At 32.0% G+C, this 16,838-nt stretch overlaps 1 protein-coding gene across 22 annotated transcripts in view; it reads left to right on the forward strand.

The window, feature by feature from the left end:
• Window positions 1-1,698: 1,698 nt before the first annotated feature.
• The window catches only part of LOC148616230 (1-phosphatidylinositol 4,5-bisphosphate phosphodiesterase gamma-1-like), a 60,804-nt gene continuing 45,664 nt past the window's right edge, over window positions 1,699-16,838 (forward strand). For 18 of the 22 annotated variants that reach the window (XM_088583078.1, XM_088583075.1, XM_088583074.1 and 15 more), the window contains exons 1-4: window positions 1,699-2,124; window positions 14,894-15,043; window positions 15,865-15,958; window positions 16,291-16,338. In XM_088583078.1, coding sequence (XP_088439204.1) covers window positions 1,932-2,124; window positions 14,894-15,043; window positions 15,865-15,958; window positions 16,291-16,338 — 485 coding nt within the window. In that variant the 5' untranslated portion in view covers window positions 1,699-1,931. The remainder of the gene's footprint in view (window positions 2,125-14,893; window positions 15,044-15,864; window positions 15,959-16,290; window positions 16,339-16,838) is intronic. The other 4 variants (XM_088583086.1, XM_088583080.1, XM_088583084.1 and 1 more) reach the window with 1 other exon arrangement.

A 16,838-nucleotide genomic window follows, 5' to 3' on the forward strand; every position in this document is an offset into this window, starting at 1 on the left:
CATGTATATTGTTTTTAATTGCCATTACTGGTAAACCTGATTATATATTATTCTGAATAGACATATTGTTCCTCTTTATAATACCCCCACTTTGAGTGGGGTGTATATAATGATAAGGGCATCCATCATTCCTTCTGTTATGCAAATGGGTACCCATCTCTCATCTGTTTATCCTTCTTCACCACTGAATGAAATTTAAAAAAACTTTCACAAAATTGTCATTCTTTCTTCCCATTGTGCACCTCTTATTTGAGATTTTGTCCAAATCACTTTAGAAGTCAAGAGGTGCATGGTCACAAATGTGAGAGTGGGTGTCTAAGTAAGTGAGCATTGCTCATAGTTTTTTCTAGTTTGAAGAATAGTACTTCCATAGATAATATGTTACCTCTATCAGCAAATACATATGTGGCAAACTATACCTACATCTGTAAATCAAAGGTCTTGGTATATGCTATGTATGTTCACCAGGGTTAGATGTATTGCATTTAAAATAGATTATGGTCATATACTAATGCTTCATTTTCATACTATAAGTCAGGATGTTGAAAATCATGTCTTCATTAATTCCACAGCCTTTTAGAAAGATGTCCTAACCTTAAGGTCAAAGGTCAAAGTGAGACACTTTTCAGTTGGCTTCTTTTCCCTTTCCACTTGATAAAAAAAAATTAATTCCTAAAAAAAACCCTGAAATTATATTTCCATAGACACATAAGTTTCACAGTATTCTAAAATGACAAATTTTATCACCTAGAAAAAAATATAATTATTACTATTACTATTATCCCCTTTTTTGCTTACCAACCAAATTTTTGATCAGAAAAAAATGTAAATGCTCAATAATTAAGTGTAATTACATATTATGCACAGAGTAAGTATTCCATATAACTAAAAAGAATGAATTCCTCAGATCTCTGAAATTCCCGAAACTATATGTTCCATAAACAAGCACTACAAGAAAAAGCTTCTAAAACGTTTCTCTTAAAATAAATTTTTTGAAAGACCTTATTTAAAACAGAAAGGTATAAATGCTCATTTGTTTAAAAAAAAGTACATGTTGCAATTCGCAATAATGGGTTAAATAAACTGCAGCTGTGGATCCAGAGATTTTGGAAATGGGGGGTCCAGGCTATTATTGTTCAAATTTTGCCCCAAAAGGTGCATGAAAATTTTATGTTGAAAAAAAGGAGGGATGAAACCCATGAAAATTAATGTTTAATATTACAAAATGGAGTGGACAAAAATCAAATTTTGTAATATTAGATAATGAATTTTTAATATTACAAAATCATTTTCTAATATTAGAAAACTTTTTGAATATTAGAAATTCATTTTGTAACATAGAAAGACCTGTTTGTAGATTATAGTTCAAGTCTTCGTAGGCGGCCTTATGCTTGTAAAGTTCCTTTGATTCTATAGAAAAAAATGGAAATCACTTTAATATGAGGCACATTCCGATATAGACATAGACATGTCTATATGATATCGGGGACTATTTATTAAAGAAATATACACTCCCCAATTTGAATAAATGTCTATATGTCCTTACTAACTCCCTCCCACCCATACACAGAATTTTCAAAATTTTCCCTGGCACGTGTTCCTGTGAATAAATAAAGCTCCATTATCCCTGATACTTGCTAATGACAATAACTGAAAAGGCGCGCTAAAATTGTCAACGGTTACCGTGTTATCTCCCATTAGTAGCAGGTGCTTGTGGTTGTCTCCCATGCGAGTTGATGTTCCCGGAAGGTAATCTAAACTTTGAAATTGGTACATTTCCGATAAATCGAGAAAGGAAGGATGAACTATAAGGAAAGAATCTGAGCTTTTCTAGCGGTGATAATTGAGATTAACCACCAAAATGACATGACGAACGCAAAATCAATGTCGGAGGCAAAGTAAACAAAGCAACAGGTTCCAGAAACTGGAAAATGGCATTCCACAATGGACAATTGGAAATAGAAAATGATGATTGGAATAGGTTTAGAAGCCTAGAACGAGGACTTGTCGTAACAATATTCTTTGGAAAGAATAAGAAACCAGAAAAGAGAACTCTTCAGGTGAAAATTGAGACCCGACAGTTGGTATGGATTCGCGCACAGGGAGGAAAACCAGAAGGCTCTTGTAAGTGTTTTGCCTTTATGATATTTCTCTTTCACTATTTTAGGAGTAGAAATTAATGTCAGACATATGAACTTTCAGATTGAAATGATGCTACATGTTTCTATTATGAAAATCTTTGATGTACTTGAGTTGTCATACATGTAGTTGATGTACTTGAGTTATCATAGTACATTGTCGACATGTATGTTCATATATGTACTTACTTTGTACATGAATGATAGGCTGAATAAGATATTGTCTTAATATGTTGTCATTCTGTTGAAGAGTTGTTGAAATTCGTCAGTTGAGAATTAACAAGAAATTGCTTCTGTGTTTGGTCAACTTTTTTCTTCAAGTTCACACCCATCAATGATGTGTTTAGATTTTTAAAATACATGTACATGTTTTTTCTGAAGACAACTCAACCTTACCATCTATCATTTAAATAAAACTGAATGTTTTTGTTTTCAAATCAATTCTTTTCAGTTCTTCTGAAATCAGTTTATGTTTGTTTTGTTTTTCAACTTTCTAAATTATTATATTTGAAATGGTTGCTCCATTGTGTATTGTTAGTTCCTCCTCTACCATGTTAATCAGACAATTAACTGCAGGTGACATTGATGATACGGAAGTATATATATATATATGACCTACATGTACATATAGTCAGTTGTAATGAGCCCAGTGTTTGAATTGGAAACTAGGTAATATTATATTAATTCAATGCTAACCGATCATTTCATCTTATATATGAACATTCTTGTTCTCACACAAGCCAAAAAACACACACAGACATGTGTATGATATTTTTTAAAAGAGGTATGTTGTAGCGATCATTGGGTCGCTTGTGATATTGACCAGGGAACCAGATTAAACAACTGGCAATGAATATTCATATGTATATGACCTACATAGTCTTTTAACGAGCCCTTGTGCCTGAATCGGAAACTGGGTAATGTTCAATGCTAACCAATCATTTCATGTAAACTTGTTCTCGTACGAGCAAGAAATACACGTAGAACACACTTGTATAATATTTAAGAGGTACATTTTTATCTCGTATGAAGCTAGAACTATGATGCTATGGCGGTAAACATAGCACAGATCTGTAGCATTACGTAGAGTATAAATATATAATTATGCAAATCATATGCGAATATAAAGTACTGAAATTACAAGTGCAAGAACTTAAAAAAGAGATAGAGCATACCTGTTAAACTAATGTTGGCTCTAGAGGAGAGATTTTCCTCATTAGAAATTTCTTTGTATAGGATTGATATACATTATATAAATTACATGTACATTTGTGCTGTACACTACATCAGAGCTCCAGATAAGCTGTGTATTTGCATTTTTTGAAAATAATTGTATGAACATTTTCTATACAACTATGTCAGCAGTGATCAAATTTAAGGGGAAATACTTGTTAAATGCAAGTTGAAAATCAATTTTGCTAGTAGAAATTATTTCCACTTGCTAAAATTTGGTAGTGGATTTCTACATGTCTTATAGGTAAAGTCCAGAGAGAACCCAAAAAACTTAAATTTAGCTAGTGGAAAAAAATCTGAAATTCAATCCCTGGTCAAAGCAATCTGTTTTGATGATTTTGGATGAATTGCCAAATCGCAGTCAATATTAAAAATAAATATGGTATACCACTTTTAATTAATTGTGTTTAACAAAAATCAGTGATTGTTAAAAATGAACAAGCTTGCTCCTAAATGCAAGAATGCTTCAGAAAATTCTTATTAACAGTCTCTTCAATACCAAGTGACCGTATAGTTAAAGGAATCGTAGACATTGTGAAAACATCTGAAAACTACATTTCATATAATTCATTCATATAATTTTTGACCTACGGTAATTTCCCTTAGGGTGTATTTACATAAGATATTTTGCTGAAAATAGTATACATGTATTTTGTTTTAATTGGGAAGTACATAAATTTGTGTGGTAGTTAGAATAAAAACAGTTTTGATAGCATTACCAAAGCAAAGGGTGGGGTATGCTATTTTACTCTTGTACATCTGTCTGGCCCCACACTTTAGGATTAGGTTTTGGGCTTGAACAAAAACAACTTCCAATTGACAACACAGTATATTCAATTCTGGGTTGATCATATTCTAAAGTTTGTTGAGCTGCCAGGGGTATGTATCACTAGTATTGGCTCTTAGTTTTCTTGTTGCTGCCTTCAGAGTCTGTTCGTGACTAAATATCACGTGTCAATTTTTAAGGAGGGTATTGTTTCAAAAAGAGTGTGGTTTAACCACTATGCAAGATATATTGTGGATTATAGCAATTTGGCTAAAAGTCGTATGTTATAAAAAGTAATACATGTACAGAAAATAAAGATAAATTGTGTTCTTTCTTGTCTTATTTTGAAGGTCATGTCAACTAAAGAAATGCCCATAAATTAATATCTATATGACTGCATGCTTCATCAGAAGATCTGTTTTCTAATAATGTTTAATGTACATTCAAGTAATTATTTGATAGCCTTTTTGGACATGAAATCAGTGAGCTACTTGTCATATAACAATCTCTCCTTGGTAGAAACAGTTTCATTCAAATATAAATGCAGAAATTCAATATTAGACCTAGTGATGTACTAAAAGGTGGGAAGAAATACTCTGTAGGGATAATCATGGTGTGGCAGACTGCTAGACCTAATTTTTATTGCATAGTTGTTCATTTACATTTAAAAATGCTGCATGTAAATCCCAGATATTATCAATGGGGTTTACATGGTGGTTCTGTTGATGATTTGTTTCTTCTATGATTGAGTTCATGATGAAACTTGTTCTGTCTGTGTGTCTAGATTTAATAACATGTATATAGCATCAGTGTTGCCAGGTATGAAATGCATGTATTGATATACTTTGATGTTGAAACAAAGTTTGAAAATATTTATACATCCCTGTTGATGAAACTTTACCACTGACATTTGTCTCACATGTCATTTAGAAACATAACACCCTGTATGCATTGTTCTTTATGCTTTCATTGAATTCTTGTACAACCAAGTGGATATTTCTGGTGTCTTAATTGTTATTCTTAGATAAGTTTTCTGAAACCAATACACAAATAATTCATTTATGTAATAAACATTTAGTAATAGTTCATGATGCTGAGGGTCATATTGCAATATATGGACTTGTCCACCAGTCTATGTATTGCATTTTTACTTGTAGTACACGTAACTATTTGCTATACTATACTTTTTATATATAGTTTACTCTTGATCATTAGTATGAAAAGGGAAGAACATACACTGAACAAAAGAGGAGAGTCTTTTATGAGCAACTGGGCGGATGTTCATAGAAAAGCAGAGGGCACTTACCCTACCAGTGCACCTGGTCAATGCTCCCAGTTTTTAGTGGAGTCTGACTTGCTCATTTATTTTTCTTACTTTGTATGTATTATTTAAGTTGCTTTATGTTCTTTGTTATGTTAGTCTGTTTTCCATGTCTGGTCTTTGTCCCTGTATTACATTCTTTTGATTTCCACTAGAATCTTGGTTCCCTTGATAACTCTTTTTAAAACTGTGCTATATCCTTTTAGATATTAAATAAAGTGCACATTTTTGTGCATGGTTGCCAGGCATGTTGGGGAAGCAAGTCCTTAGTTAAGAAGATGAAATGAAATCCTTGATCAATATATATGGACCATACACATTAATTTTGAAAGATTGATTTGTGAACCTTATCAAATTAGAGAATTTTGATGTGGTAACCATAGATTCCCCTGCAATTTAATTGCCTCTGAATAGTAAATGAAATATATATACAAGTCCATGATCATTTTGACCTGTTTATCATGGTCTAGAGCATTTTGTCTAAAATTTGAAAAGATAGGGTGAAGCAGTTCTTTACATTGTCTACTCACGAAACTAAGTTTGACCAACAAACAGTTTTGAGTATCATTGTATTCTGGATCCAAGCTTGAATAAAAAAATTAGCAATTGTAATGATTATAATTTCAGACCAAACACCTGCTAACTTATGTCAGTGACAGATAAATTAGACAGATTACTAATTTCATGGATGATTGAAATCATGTATTTACTTATTAGTGAGCCAGCTCTTTGTTTTAATTTGCTGGTGACTTTAGTGTACCCAACAACCCATTTCATTAGAAAATCACTAGTAACTTACATTATCCTATATGTGTACATCTGTACTTCAGAATGAAATCAGTGCTTGCTTGTTTCATTTTTTTTTTTTTCTTCCAAGTCTTAAGGTAATTGTTGAAATGTTTATTCAGAGTTTCATTGTTTGAGGTCTTTGAGAATAGTTACAGTGAACCTCCCAGTATATTTTGACAGGAACTGAGCATATTAATTATAATTAAAAGCAAAAACCAGGTGATTACATGAATACAAGTACTGGTAAATGGATCTCTTTTTAATTGTACCACAATGGGCTCACCACCAAATTAGGGACCAAAAAATGGCCAACTCAATTTTAGTCAAAATCTTGTCCAATACCAAACATTGAATAACATTCCAAATTCTGAGCTGTATCAATCTTGAATGGTATGTCCATACTTGTCCTTTTTGTTCAGGGTTTGGTGCCTGTGGTTGTATCAATCTGTGAAGCATTTTACGAAAGGGTTGCAGGAGCGAATCCAGGATTTGAGTTTAGGGGGGGGCGTAAATTGAATTAAATGCTGTGCAAAGCAGGGCAAAAAATATTAAGGAGTGAAACTTGCAGTGAAAAAATTTTTTCTAACTGATTTAGGGGGGCGTATGCCCAGTACGCCAGTCCTTGGGTCCGCACCTGGGTTGTGAGCCTAAACATTTTGGAATATGGTGGCCAACTAGGACCAGTGAACAACTATGTTTTTCTGGTTTCTACAATGTATCTGTATTTTGACCCTAACTGTTTAGTAAAGGCCTGAAATTAACATTTTCATCAACTTTGTAAAATTGTTTGTTTCTGAAGTCTTATGTATTTGACCACTCTTTGATTCTGGTGAAAAACTTTAGATATATTAAACATTTTATATTACAAACTAAATTTAGAGCTTTGCCAAATTTGAATGGTGTGTCTATACTTGCACCAACTAACAGGGTTTAAACTCTGGTCAAATCTAGGTGCACACTCTGAAGCATTTTATTAAATAGTTGGACACCACAATTAGAAATGAGTTTTCCACTATACAAGTTATAGGTATTTTATTATTTAGTTTCACTGGGACACTTCAACCAGTGTACATTTGCATGCCTTTGCTGGTATATCCTAAAAACCACTTAATTCATTGATTTTAAGTGATCAATACTTGCACCAGTCATATTTTATCTGTAATAATATTTTAGTTGATAGTCCTCAGCATGATAAATTACTTAATGACAAAATGTGCAACAGCATGAAATAAGACCCTGTGTCTTAATAATAGACTTCTGAGATTTGTAATGGTATGATCCAAAGAGAATCATAGTGATTTGGAATGAGGAAATCTCATTTACATGCTGATTGGCTAGGGAGGATGGATATGGTAAATTTTTATCAAAATGTATTGTGCAATGAAACATTGATCATATTTTGTACATATAAAAAAAAATAGTGTCAAGTTTAAACTTTTGACTACAGCCACTGGTTTGTTTTCCATTAACCGGTACGAACCAGCTTTCTCTAATTCTACCTTTGGTTCGTTTGGTTCGTGTTCTAAGACGAATAACTTGGTACGAACTGATAATGGAACACAAATCTGTGGTTTAAGTGAATCAAACTGTATAATGGAAAATACCGCTGGTTTCTCCTTTCAGTCCCTTTGATGTATAAAATGTGCACATTTATTAGCAATCTTATTTGACCATTTATCTACTTACACAGTCTAAGTGTTCTGTTTCATTCCGTATTCAGTATTTTAATTTGTTTTTTACTTTTTCTGAGAAATTTTTTATAGCTGCCGTCACTTTGCCTATCCTATGTCACATATGAATATTTTTTATGTTTTGTTGTTTTGTTCAATTGCTTGATAACTGTTGGTTAAACAAATAAGGGTTGATGGAGGTCTTTTTCAAAGAAATTTGATTAAATTTTAGGAAAAATTGGTTTCAAAAGGAGATCATCAAATGGAAGGGTTTTACTTGTTAAAAACTTATAACCACAACACCCTAAACCACTCCAGGCATTGATTTTACAAAAAGCCATAAGTGTAAAGTCGATCGTTAGTAATGATGTCACACCCTAAAATAGCATTTTGACGTCATAATTTACCATCAGTTTCACTCTTAAGACTTCTTGTGAAATTGACGGCAGAGCTCCAACTTAGGGTTTAACATTTAAATCTGTTTGAAGCATGGGGTTTTCTCTTTGTGAGCTTCTTCACAGTATTTCTAGTTAAAGATACTGTATATACTATCTATGCTGTTGGGATGGCTATTCCCAAATGGAAAGTGTATACTAAAATCTTATTGAACACGTATCTATGAATACTTCTGTTTAAAGTAAGACCTGTTCCAATACTTTAGCAATCAAAGATAGGATTAGTTAACTTGATAAGAATACTCTATAATTCTCATACATTGTATATATACATGTAAGCATAGCACAGCAAAAGTGAGTCAGCAAATAGGATATTTCATGATTTTCATGGTTTTCTGCTGTACCAATATACATATTATGTTAAAAGATAAAATTCTGGAATGGTTTGCAGCAGTAAAAATTACCATACTAGCCTGAGTGCTACAGTAATGGATCGTTCTTTTTTAATATTACAATTTTCATTTGTATTTTTTTTTTTTTTATAAGATTTTATTTGTTTACTGTGCCAGTGGTATAGTAAGTTGAAAATTATTAGTAACATTTAGATATTAAGTCTTATGATATTGGCCTGATGAATGAATTATAAACCAGATTTGATTGTGTTTTGTTCTGATTGTTAAAAAATAAATATGTGTGACTCAGAATCCTGAATTGATTATAGAGTTCAGTAAATTATTTAAGTAACTTTTAAAATCATAGATTTTTCGGTAACTGTTTTAGTATTCCTGAGTGATAGTATAGTAAAAAACGGAAGTAAACTTAGTATTAATTTTGTTAAATTATTGGAAGTATGACATTGAAAGGAATGAAAGTAAAATTCATTCTAGTTGCATGTAGACTAGTATCCTACATGTAGAATCATTTTGTTAATTAATGAAGGTGTTTTAATTTTTTTATATATTTACAATATTAACAAAAAAACATGAAAGTCAAAACATTTCAGCGAAGTACAAAAAGAAATAAATGTATGATACAGCTACCATAGAAATTACATGTAAAGTGATTGGCCTGAGATATATCTATGAGCAGTAGGTAATGCCTATTTGCTGTTTTGTATGACAAACTTTTAAATGAACTTTGGTTGCTTGATATAAAGCTCTTCAGTAGTTCTTGGAACATTTAGAATACTAAGAAGTTTAATCTTTTTTATGTAAAATGGTGGTTGAAGTAAATACTTAGAATTTATTGTATGTTTTGCCAACCCATTGGATCCTTTGTTGAATTTATAATAGGCACATTATCAACAGTTATTTTTCCGACACAGTTGGTATAGTTTCGCTTTTTACCCTTTGACCTTAAGGACACTCTTCTATGGAAACACAAGTCATGTGATCGCAATTCTGATTACGGTTGGCCAAATACTTATAACTTAGTGGCATTCAAAAATAATGTATTGAAACTTGGTAATTGCATGCCATGTGTTATTTTCTTGAAAGAAATGTAGAAACTAAGAAACAAATAGAAGAAAATTTTACTACGATGGCTATCTTTTTTTGAAAGATAGTACTTGTTTTTCATTGCCATTCATATACATTGTACTGAGAAATGAAATATTTTGAAAGAACTGAATATTGAAGTTTTCAAATCTTATTCTGTGTTGTTATGTGACCTTTAACTCTTTAACAGCAATACCAGTAGTTATTAGAACATGTAAATTTTTATTCAATGAAGTGGTGTTATGATTTGATTTTTAAACAATTTAAAATCCAATATAAAATTGTTTAACTCTAATTGGAAAGTAATCCTGTGATTGTCAATGATAACATGCATTTAAATTTTGCATGAACATATTTACTTAGTCATTGATAAAAGTAATATATTTCTTTTATACACAAGATGTATGGTTGACAATCAAATCATTGTAATTTATGTCATTATTTTTTAAATTCATTATGACTTGCAGTACAGTGTCATAGAATGCTTGGCCTAGATTACCTAGCAACATTGTGTACTATTGTTTTGGTTGTAAGTGTACATTGTAGTACATTCTACTAAACTGTAATACTGAATGAAGTCAGGATATGAGAAATACATGTATTACATGGACAAGGAAACACCCTACTCTTGTATTTACATGATACACATGATATAGACAAGAAAAATTGCAAGATAGAATCCTTCACTAAATAAGATAACGGTCTAGGCTACATTGATTGAATGGCTTCATCTAAACCTTGAGTAAACTATCAGGCTACTTTGAGTTAACCAGAAATCTGTTCTTCTTGTGTATAAGATCACATTCTGTATTCTATATATTGTAAGTCTAAATTCATTCTTTAACCAAATTAACCTGGTGAGGAGAAATTTGTTAGCAAAATATGGGAGCTTGTGGACACAACTCCTCAGAAACGGCTGAACGGAATATGACTAAATTTTGTAGGATTGTTTGTCACCATATGTAGTTCACCATACATAACCGCTATTTTGATTCGACAATTTTTATGGGAGTTATGGGACTTTGTTCATTTTTCACATTATTCGCAATAGGAACACCTTGTGGACGCAACTTCTCAGAAACCACTGAATGGAATTTGACCAAATTTTGTAGGATTGTTTGTCACTATATGTAGTTGATCATATGTAACCGCTATTTTGATTCGACAGTTTTTTTGGGAGTTATGGGACTTTGTTCATTTTTCACGTTCATTTTTTGCAGATTTTTTGTTGTTGTATGAAGAATTCTTAACCTAACTTAATTTGATTCACTAAGATACATTAACTTTGAATCACCACATGGACTTATGAAAGCACATCAGTTTTGAATCTGCTATTTATACAATTGTCAAACATTTGTAGTTCATCTCTTTCTACAGCGGCGGGGGACATATGGCTATGCGTAGCATTCTTGTTATTTCTAAGTTTGGTTAAATATGGGTAGGCAAGTCATCTTATTTATAAAGATTTGCACAATGTGACTAAGCACATCATTCCATGTAAGTAATACTGTTTGGCTTCTTTGTATTAAGAAAAGGTGTTTGCTTGTAAATATTGTTGGCAATTTAAACAGGGGAAGATTGATTGATTTGGCCTATTGAACATTTCACATTCAGTACCTATGTGATAGTTAGCATTTATATAAATGTTTTGAAGTATTTAAGGAAATATGCATTCAGTACAGTTATTTACCTTTTTGTGCAGTCAAAAAATCTGAATACCGGTACTAGATTTTAAAATATATTTATTTCCTTGTCATTATTTTGAGCATAAGGAAAAGTTGTAAAGTAAAAATTACCAAAAAACAGACTACATAAATTTTGTTATTTAAATTATCAATTTTGATTAAACTGTAGCTACTGTTATATATTGAGAAATGTACAGATATTTGTTAAAATTGATTGGTCATTATCTGCTGACTAGACAATAAAAATATTCGGTGTTATTTTGTCTATCTGCTTGTCTGTAATTATACCTTATCAGTAACTCATTCTACACAACTGAATTGAATTTAATGAAACTTTTCCACAAAATCTATATTACATATAACCATGTACACCTTTTTTTCTGATTTTGAACCAAATTAATTTGGGGGTCAAAATGTGCATGTTATCAAATTGGGAATGGGGGTATAACTTTAATGAGTATTGCTTATAAATTTAGTGACCATTGCTCACAGTTTTTCTTGTTTCAGCTGTTTGAGTCATATATTTTGGAATTTAAAAGAGCTAATTTTATTTGCAATTTCTAGTGTGTTTGAGAATTCTGATATTTGTCATTTCTTAATAAATTATTTAAAACTCAGCCCTCTATGAAAGTTCATGGAAATAGACAATAGCCTATTTTTATAGGAAGAGTTATCTGATACATCACACTACTTCCTTGTTATCATGACAGGGTCATTTGTTTTGAACTAGTGTTTTTTCATTGATTTTGTAATAATGCCCATTACAATCTCAATTCTTGAATTTTTTCACCTTTTGTTCCTAAAATGTTGATACATGCTTTGTGTTATTATGTTAAAGGCTTAAACTTTTAATAAAAGGAGGTCATTCTAATTTAATGTTTCCCTAAACGAGAACAAGGAGACATTACTTCTCTGTCAGACTGGTTAAAGGCCATGAGGTCTTTAACTTTGAAACGAATGAAAGTTTTAAGTAGGTCAATGAGTGCCAAGGTACATCAGTTTTCAAAGACCCTGATGTAGCAAAAACATTGTCTACTATACATGTCAAATATGTTGTGGTACCAGCAGTCAAAGCCCAAAACAACATTGTTTTTGTCTGCAAAACGTTTTACATCCAATGTTTATTATCAGAGGTAGATGTAGAAAATAATAGCAGTGATAAGACCTATACTGCTACCACACTTTCCAAAGAAGAGATTGTGGAAAACCATAAATCTGTGCTGTCCTCTTTTGGTCTCTCTACCAAGGACAATGATCGTGTGATTTACCGTCTATGTACTGGATTCCTAAACTCCACAAGAATCCATACATTAAAGTTTTGTAGCTGGATCTGCAAAATGTACCACCAAACCTCTTTCAAAACTTTTAACTTCTATACTCACAACTGTCAAAGAGGGTCTGCAGTCCTACTACAACACTTGTTACTCCCGTAGTAATATTAATTCAATGTGGATCCTGAAAAATTCAAAAGATCTCTTGGAGACAATCAGTTCAAGACAATTATCAGAATATAATAGCATTATAACTTATAATTTTTTTACACTGTATACTTCTTTTCCCCATACTCGGTTAAAATCCTGACTTAAAAACATTTTTCATTGTTTTTCTGAAAAAGATGGCACACCTAGATATAGATATATAGTTCTTGGTAGAGATTCTTCATACTTTGTAAGAAATAATTCCAAATCATCTTCCAAATATACAGAGGAAGATGTGTACAAAATGCTGGAATTTTTAATTGACAACATGTTTGTCCAGTGTGGTGGACACGTTTTGATTATGAGTACTTCTTGTATACAACTAATATTTTGATTAGGATCTTCCTACATATTTGATTTTAATGCTGCTGATGAGAGGTTACTCCTTGGAATACATGTACAGCATATCAAAATTTACAATATATAAAACTAGTATATTTTTGTATCTCAACAAAGGGTCAGCATTCCAATGGGAACAAATTGTGCTCCTCTACTTGCTGACCTATTCCTTCACTTGTATGAGGCTGACTTTATAGATGATCTGATCCAAAAGAAAGAATATCGTTTGGCTAGATCCTTTAATCTCAGTTTCCGCTATAAAGATGACATATTATCTTTAAACAATCCTAATTTTGGGGATTTGATACATCACATCTACCCCAAATAACTTGAGATAAAGGATACTACAGACACTGTGAAGTCAGCATCATTATCTTAGAATGGTATCAGTGGTAATGGAAAACTATTGACCAAACTTTATGACAAACGTGATGACTTTTCATTCAGAATTGGCAACTCATACGTTATGCCAGAGCTTGCCAAAACTATGCAGACTTTTTGTATCGCACTATAATTCTAACAAATAGGCTTCTGGAACAGGGTTATGTTGCTACAATCACTACAGAAGTTTTATGGTTGTCGTCTTGAACTCATGGATCATTATTGTGTATCCATCTGCACCATGAAAACTGATATATTCAAAGTGTCATAGTTTTCCTTTTCTCGCTTGTCTACCCCTGACTTAACTTTTTATGAGCAACTTTGCAGATGTTTCTAGAAAAGCACAGGACACTTACCCTACCAGTGCACCTGGTTCATGCTCGCAGTTTTTGGTATCCGAGTTGCTTGTTTGCTGTTGTTGCTGTGTATGTATGATTTTAGTTACTTTATGTTCTTTGATTTGAATGTCTGTTTTCCATGTCTGGTCTTTATCCCTGGATTGCATTCTTCTGATTACCGCTATAACCTTTGTTCCCTTGATTATTCCATCCCTTAACCATTTTGTTTTATTCTGATTATTCGTAGTCATATAGCTTGACTAATGAATTGCTGACATTACATTTTTGGACAAGATACAGTGATTTCAATAAAATTCGGTTGGTGTCATGTTCACTGATTGAAGTATAAGGCTTTTATTTTTTTGGCTAAACATCAGTGTCATTTTCACTGATGGAAGTTATGTGTATAAGGCTTTCTTATTTGACAAAACATCTGTGTCATGTTCACTGATGGAAGTATAAGGCTATCTTATTTGGCAAAAAGACTATGTCTTGTTCACTGATGGAAGTATAAGACTGTTTTATTTGCTAAAACATTGTGTCTTTTCTGTGAATGAAGGAAGGGGCTATCTTATATGGTAAAAAATCAATGTCAAGTTCACTGATTGAAGAATAGGCTGCCTTATTTGACAAAACATCATGAAGTGTAGCAAAACGTTATAGAGCTATATAAGATTGAACAGACAAATTACGGGACAAAGTTGGTAGGTCTGATTTTAAGGCTGATGGCCAGTGATCATACTGATGTATTAGGTTTGGATATCAGCCACATAGACTAATCGAAAGTATTTCATTTCCAGCCATACAGAGATAGGGAAGGAATTTCATTTTCAAGTTCTTAAAGTTTAGCTTAATTATTTTCAGTAAACCTAAAAGAAGTAAGAGAAGTACGAGAAGGAAAAAACTCCAAAGATTTTGAGAAATGGCCAGAAGATGCCAGGAAAATGGATGCAGGCCTCTGCTTTGTCATCTTTTATGGATCAGAATTCAAACTGAAAACATTATCTGTAGTTGGTAAGTCAAGCATTATTGATAAAAACTAATTTTCACTGATACTTTTTCATGGTTTCAGTTGGCAGTGAATTATTCCTGTGATTTAGATTTTTTTTCATCCTTAAAAAAAGTACAAAATTGTGTAACATGTCAAACAAAAGTAATCAAATAGATTATATCCTAGAATACCGAATTTCAGAAAAATAAGTATTCTTCAATATTGATAAATAATATTGATAGTATTTGGGTAACACTAGTACTATTAATCTAGTTGCCTTGTACAGTAAAAAATAGTATTAAGGTTTTTTTCTGAGATGGTCAAATGCGTAACCAAGGGCATTGTATTATTATTTTGAATAGTTATGTAAATGTATCCATTGACTATTACATTGTAAAAATTGTTCTGAAGTACTTTCATATATGTATATTACTTTAGAATGACATAAATATTGCACTTTAACTAGTAGTTTAACTTGTCAAAAACTAAATATTAAAATTGGTATGGCTAGAGCAGTGCTTGGTATGGCCTAGAGCAGTGCTTGGTATGACCTTGAGCAGTGCTTGGTATGGCCTGGAGCAGTGCTTGGTATGACCTAGAACAGTGCTTGGTATGGCCTAAAACAATGCTTGGTATGACCTGGAACAGTGCTTGGTATGACCTAGAACAGTGCTTGGTTTGGCCTAGAACAGTGCTTGGTATACCAAGGTTTAAACTGATATAAATGGACTTTTAACCGTCTGGTTTAGACTGGTTACACTGAACAATAAGTATCATAGTTGTTTTGTACTTTGTAGGTGCATTGACTTATAAAGAGTTAAGTTATTTTGTTTAATATTTCCAGCTTCCAATTTAAGTGAATACAGAACATGGAAGTTTGGATTACAGAAGTTAGAAGAGTCAGCTAAAAATGCCACATATCAAATACAGTTAGAGAGGTACACATTCAGTTGATGTATGAAATATTCCTTGGGAAAGGAATTTATAAGAGTGCTGAATCACTTGTTTCCGATCTCTATCTACTTAAATTTATTTTATGATATTGTTTTGAAATAAAATACTGTTTGCACTAAGTATAAATAGAAAAGAAGTCTTTGATCAGATGTTATTCTTCCAATAGTTTTCCTATACCCTTTTTTCGTAAAGTTCTATCCTTAATTTCCTTATTATTAGCAGTACAGTTCCAGATTAATAGGTAAATCCATGATTTCTTCCTTATACCAAAATGATTAAATCCTCCATATCCATCCTTATTAATTTTGTTTTTCAGATGGTTGAGGAGAGAGTTTTATATGATGGAGAAAAGTAATGCAGAAACGTAAGTCCTTTGTGTTTCCTCACCCCATGAAAGTCCAACTACCATTGAAAACAGGTGATTAAAAAAAACTTTTATTTACACCATTTGGTTTTATGATTTGGTGCAAGTACATGAATATATATTTTTTTCCTTCATGCTGTTACTAGGTCTCCTTACAAGAAGGAAAAATTCTTTGAATTATTAGTAAAGTCCAATTTCCTCTAGATTTCTCTTGAGATTGTAAGGGTGTTATGAGTTGATAGCAACATATTGTTGTTTTGCAACTGTCTTTAAAAATTGAATTAACAGGAAATTATTCAGTTTAATTTTATTGATCTTTAGATATTTTTTTGTTAAAAGCTCAGTATAGTCAATTACTGTAACCGTATATATGTGTTACATCTACATACCGCTATGATGCATATGAAATATAAAATTTGAATCAATGTTATTGATAATAAAATAATTTTGTTGTTACTCACTATTACCAATTAATTGTTCTATTGATTATAAAGATATTT

This window comes from Perna viridis, chromosome 5 (genome assembly GCF_037379345.1).
Source record: "Perna viridis isolate PV_CMFRI_1.1 ecotype Kerala chromosome 5, ASM3737934v1, whole genome shotgun sequence".
Classification (NCBI taxonomy): Eukaryota; Metazoa; Mollusca; class Bivalvia; order Mytilida; family Mytilidae; genus Perna; species Perna viridis.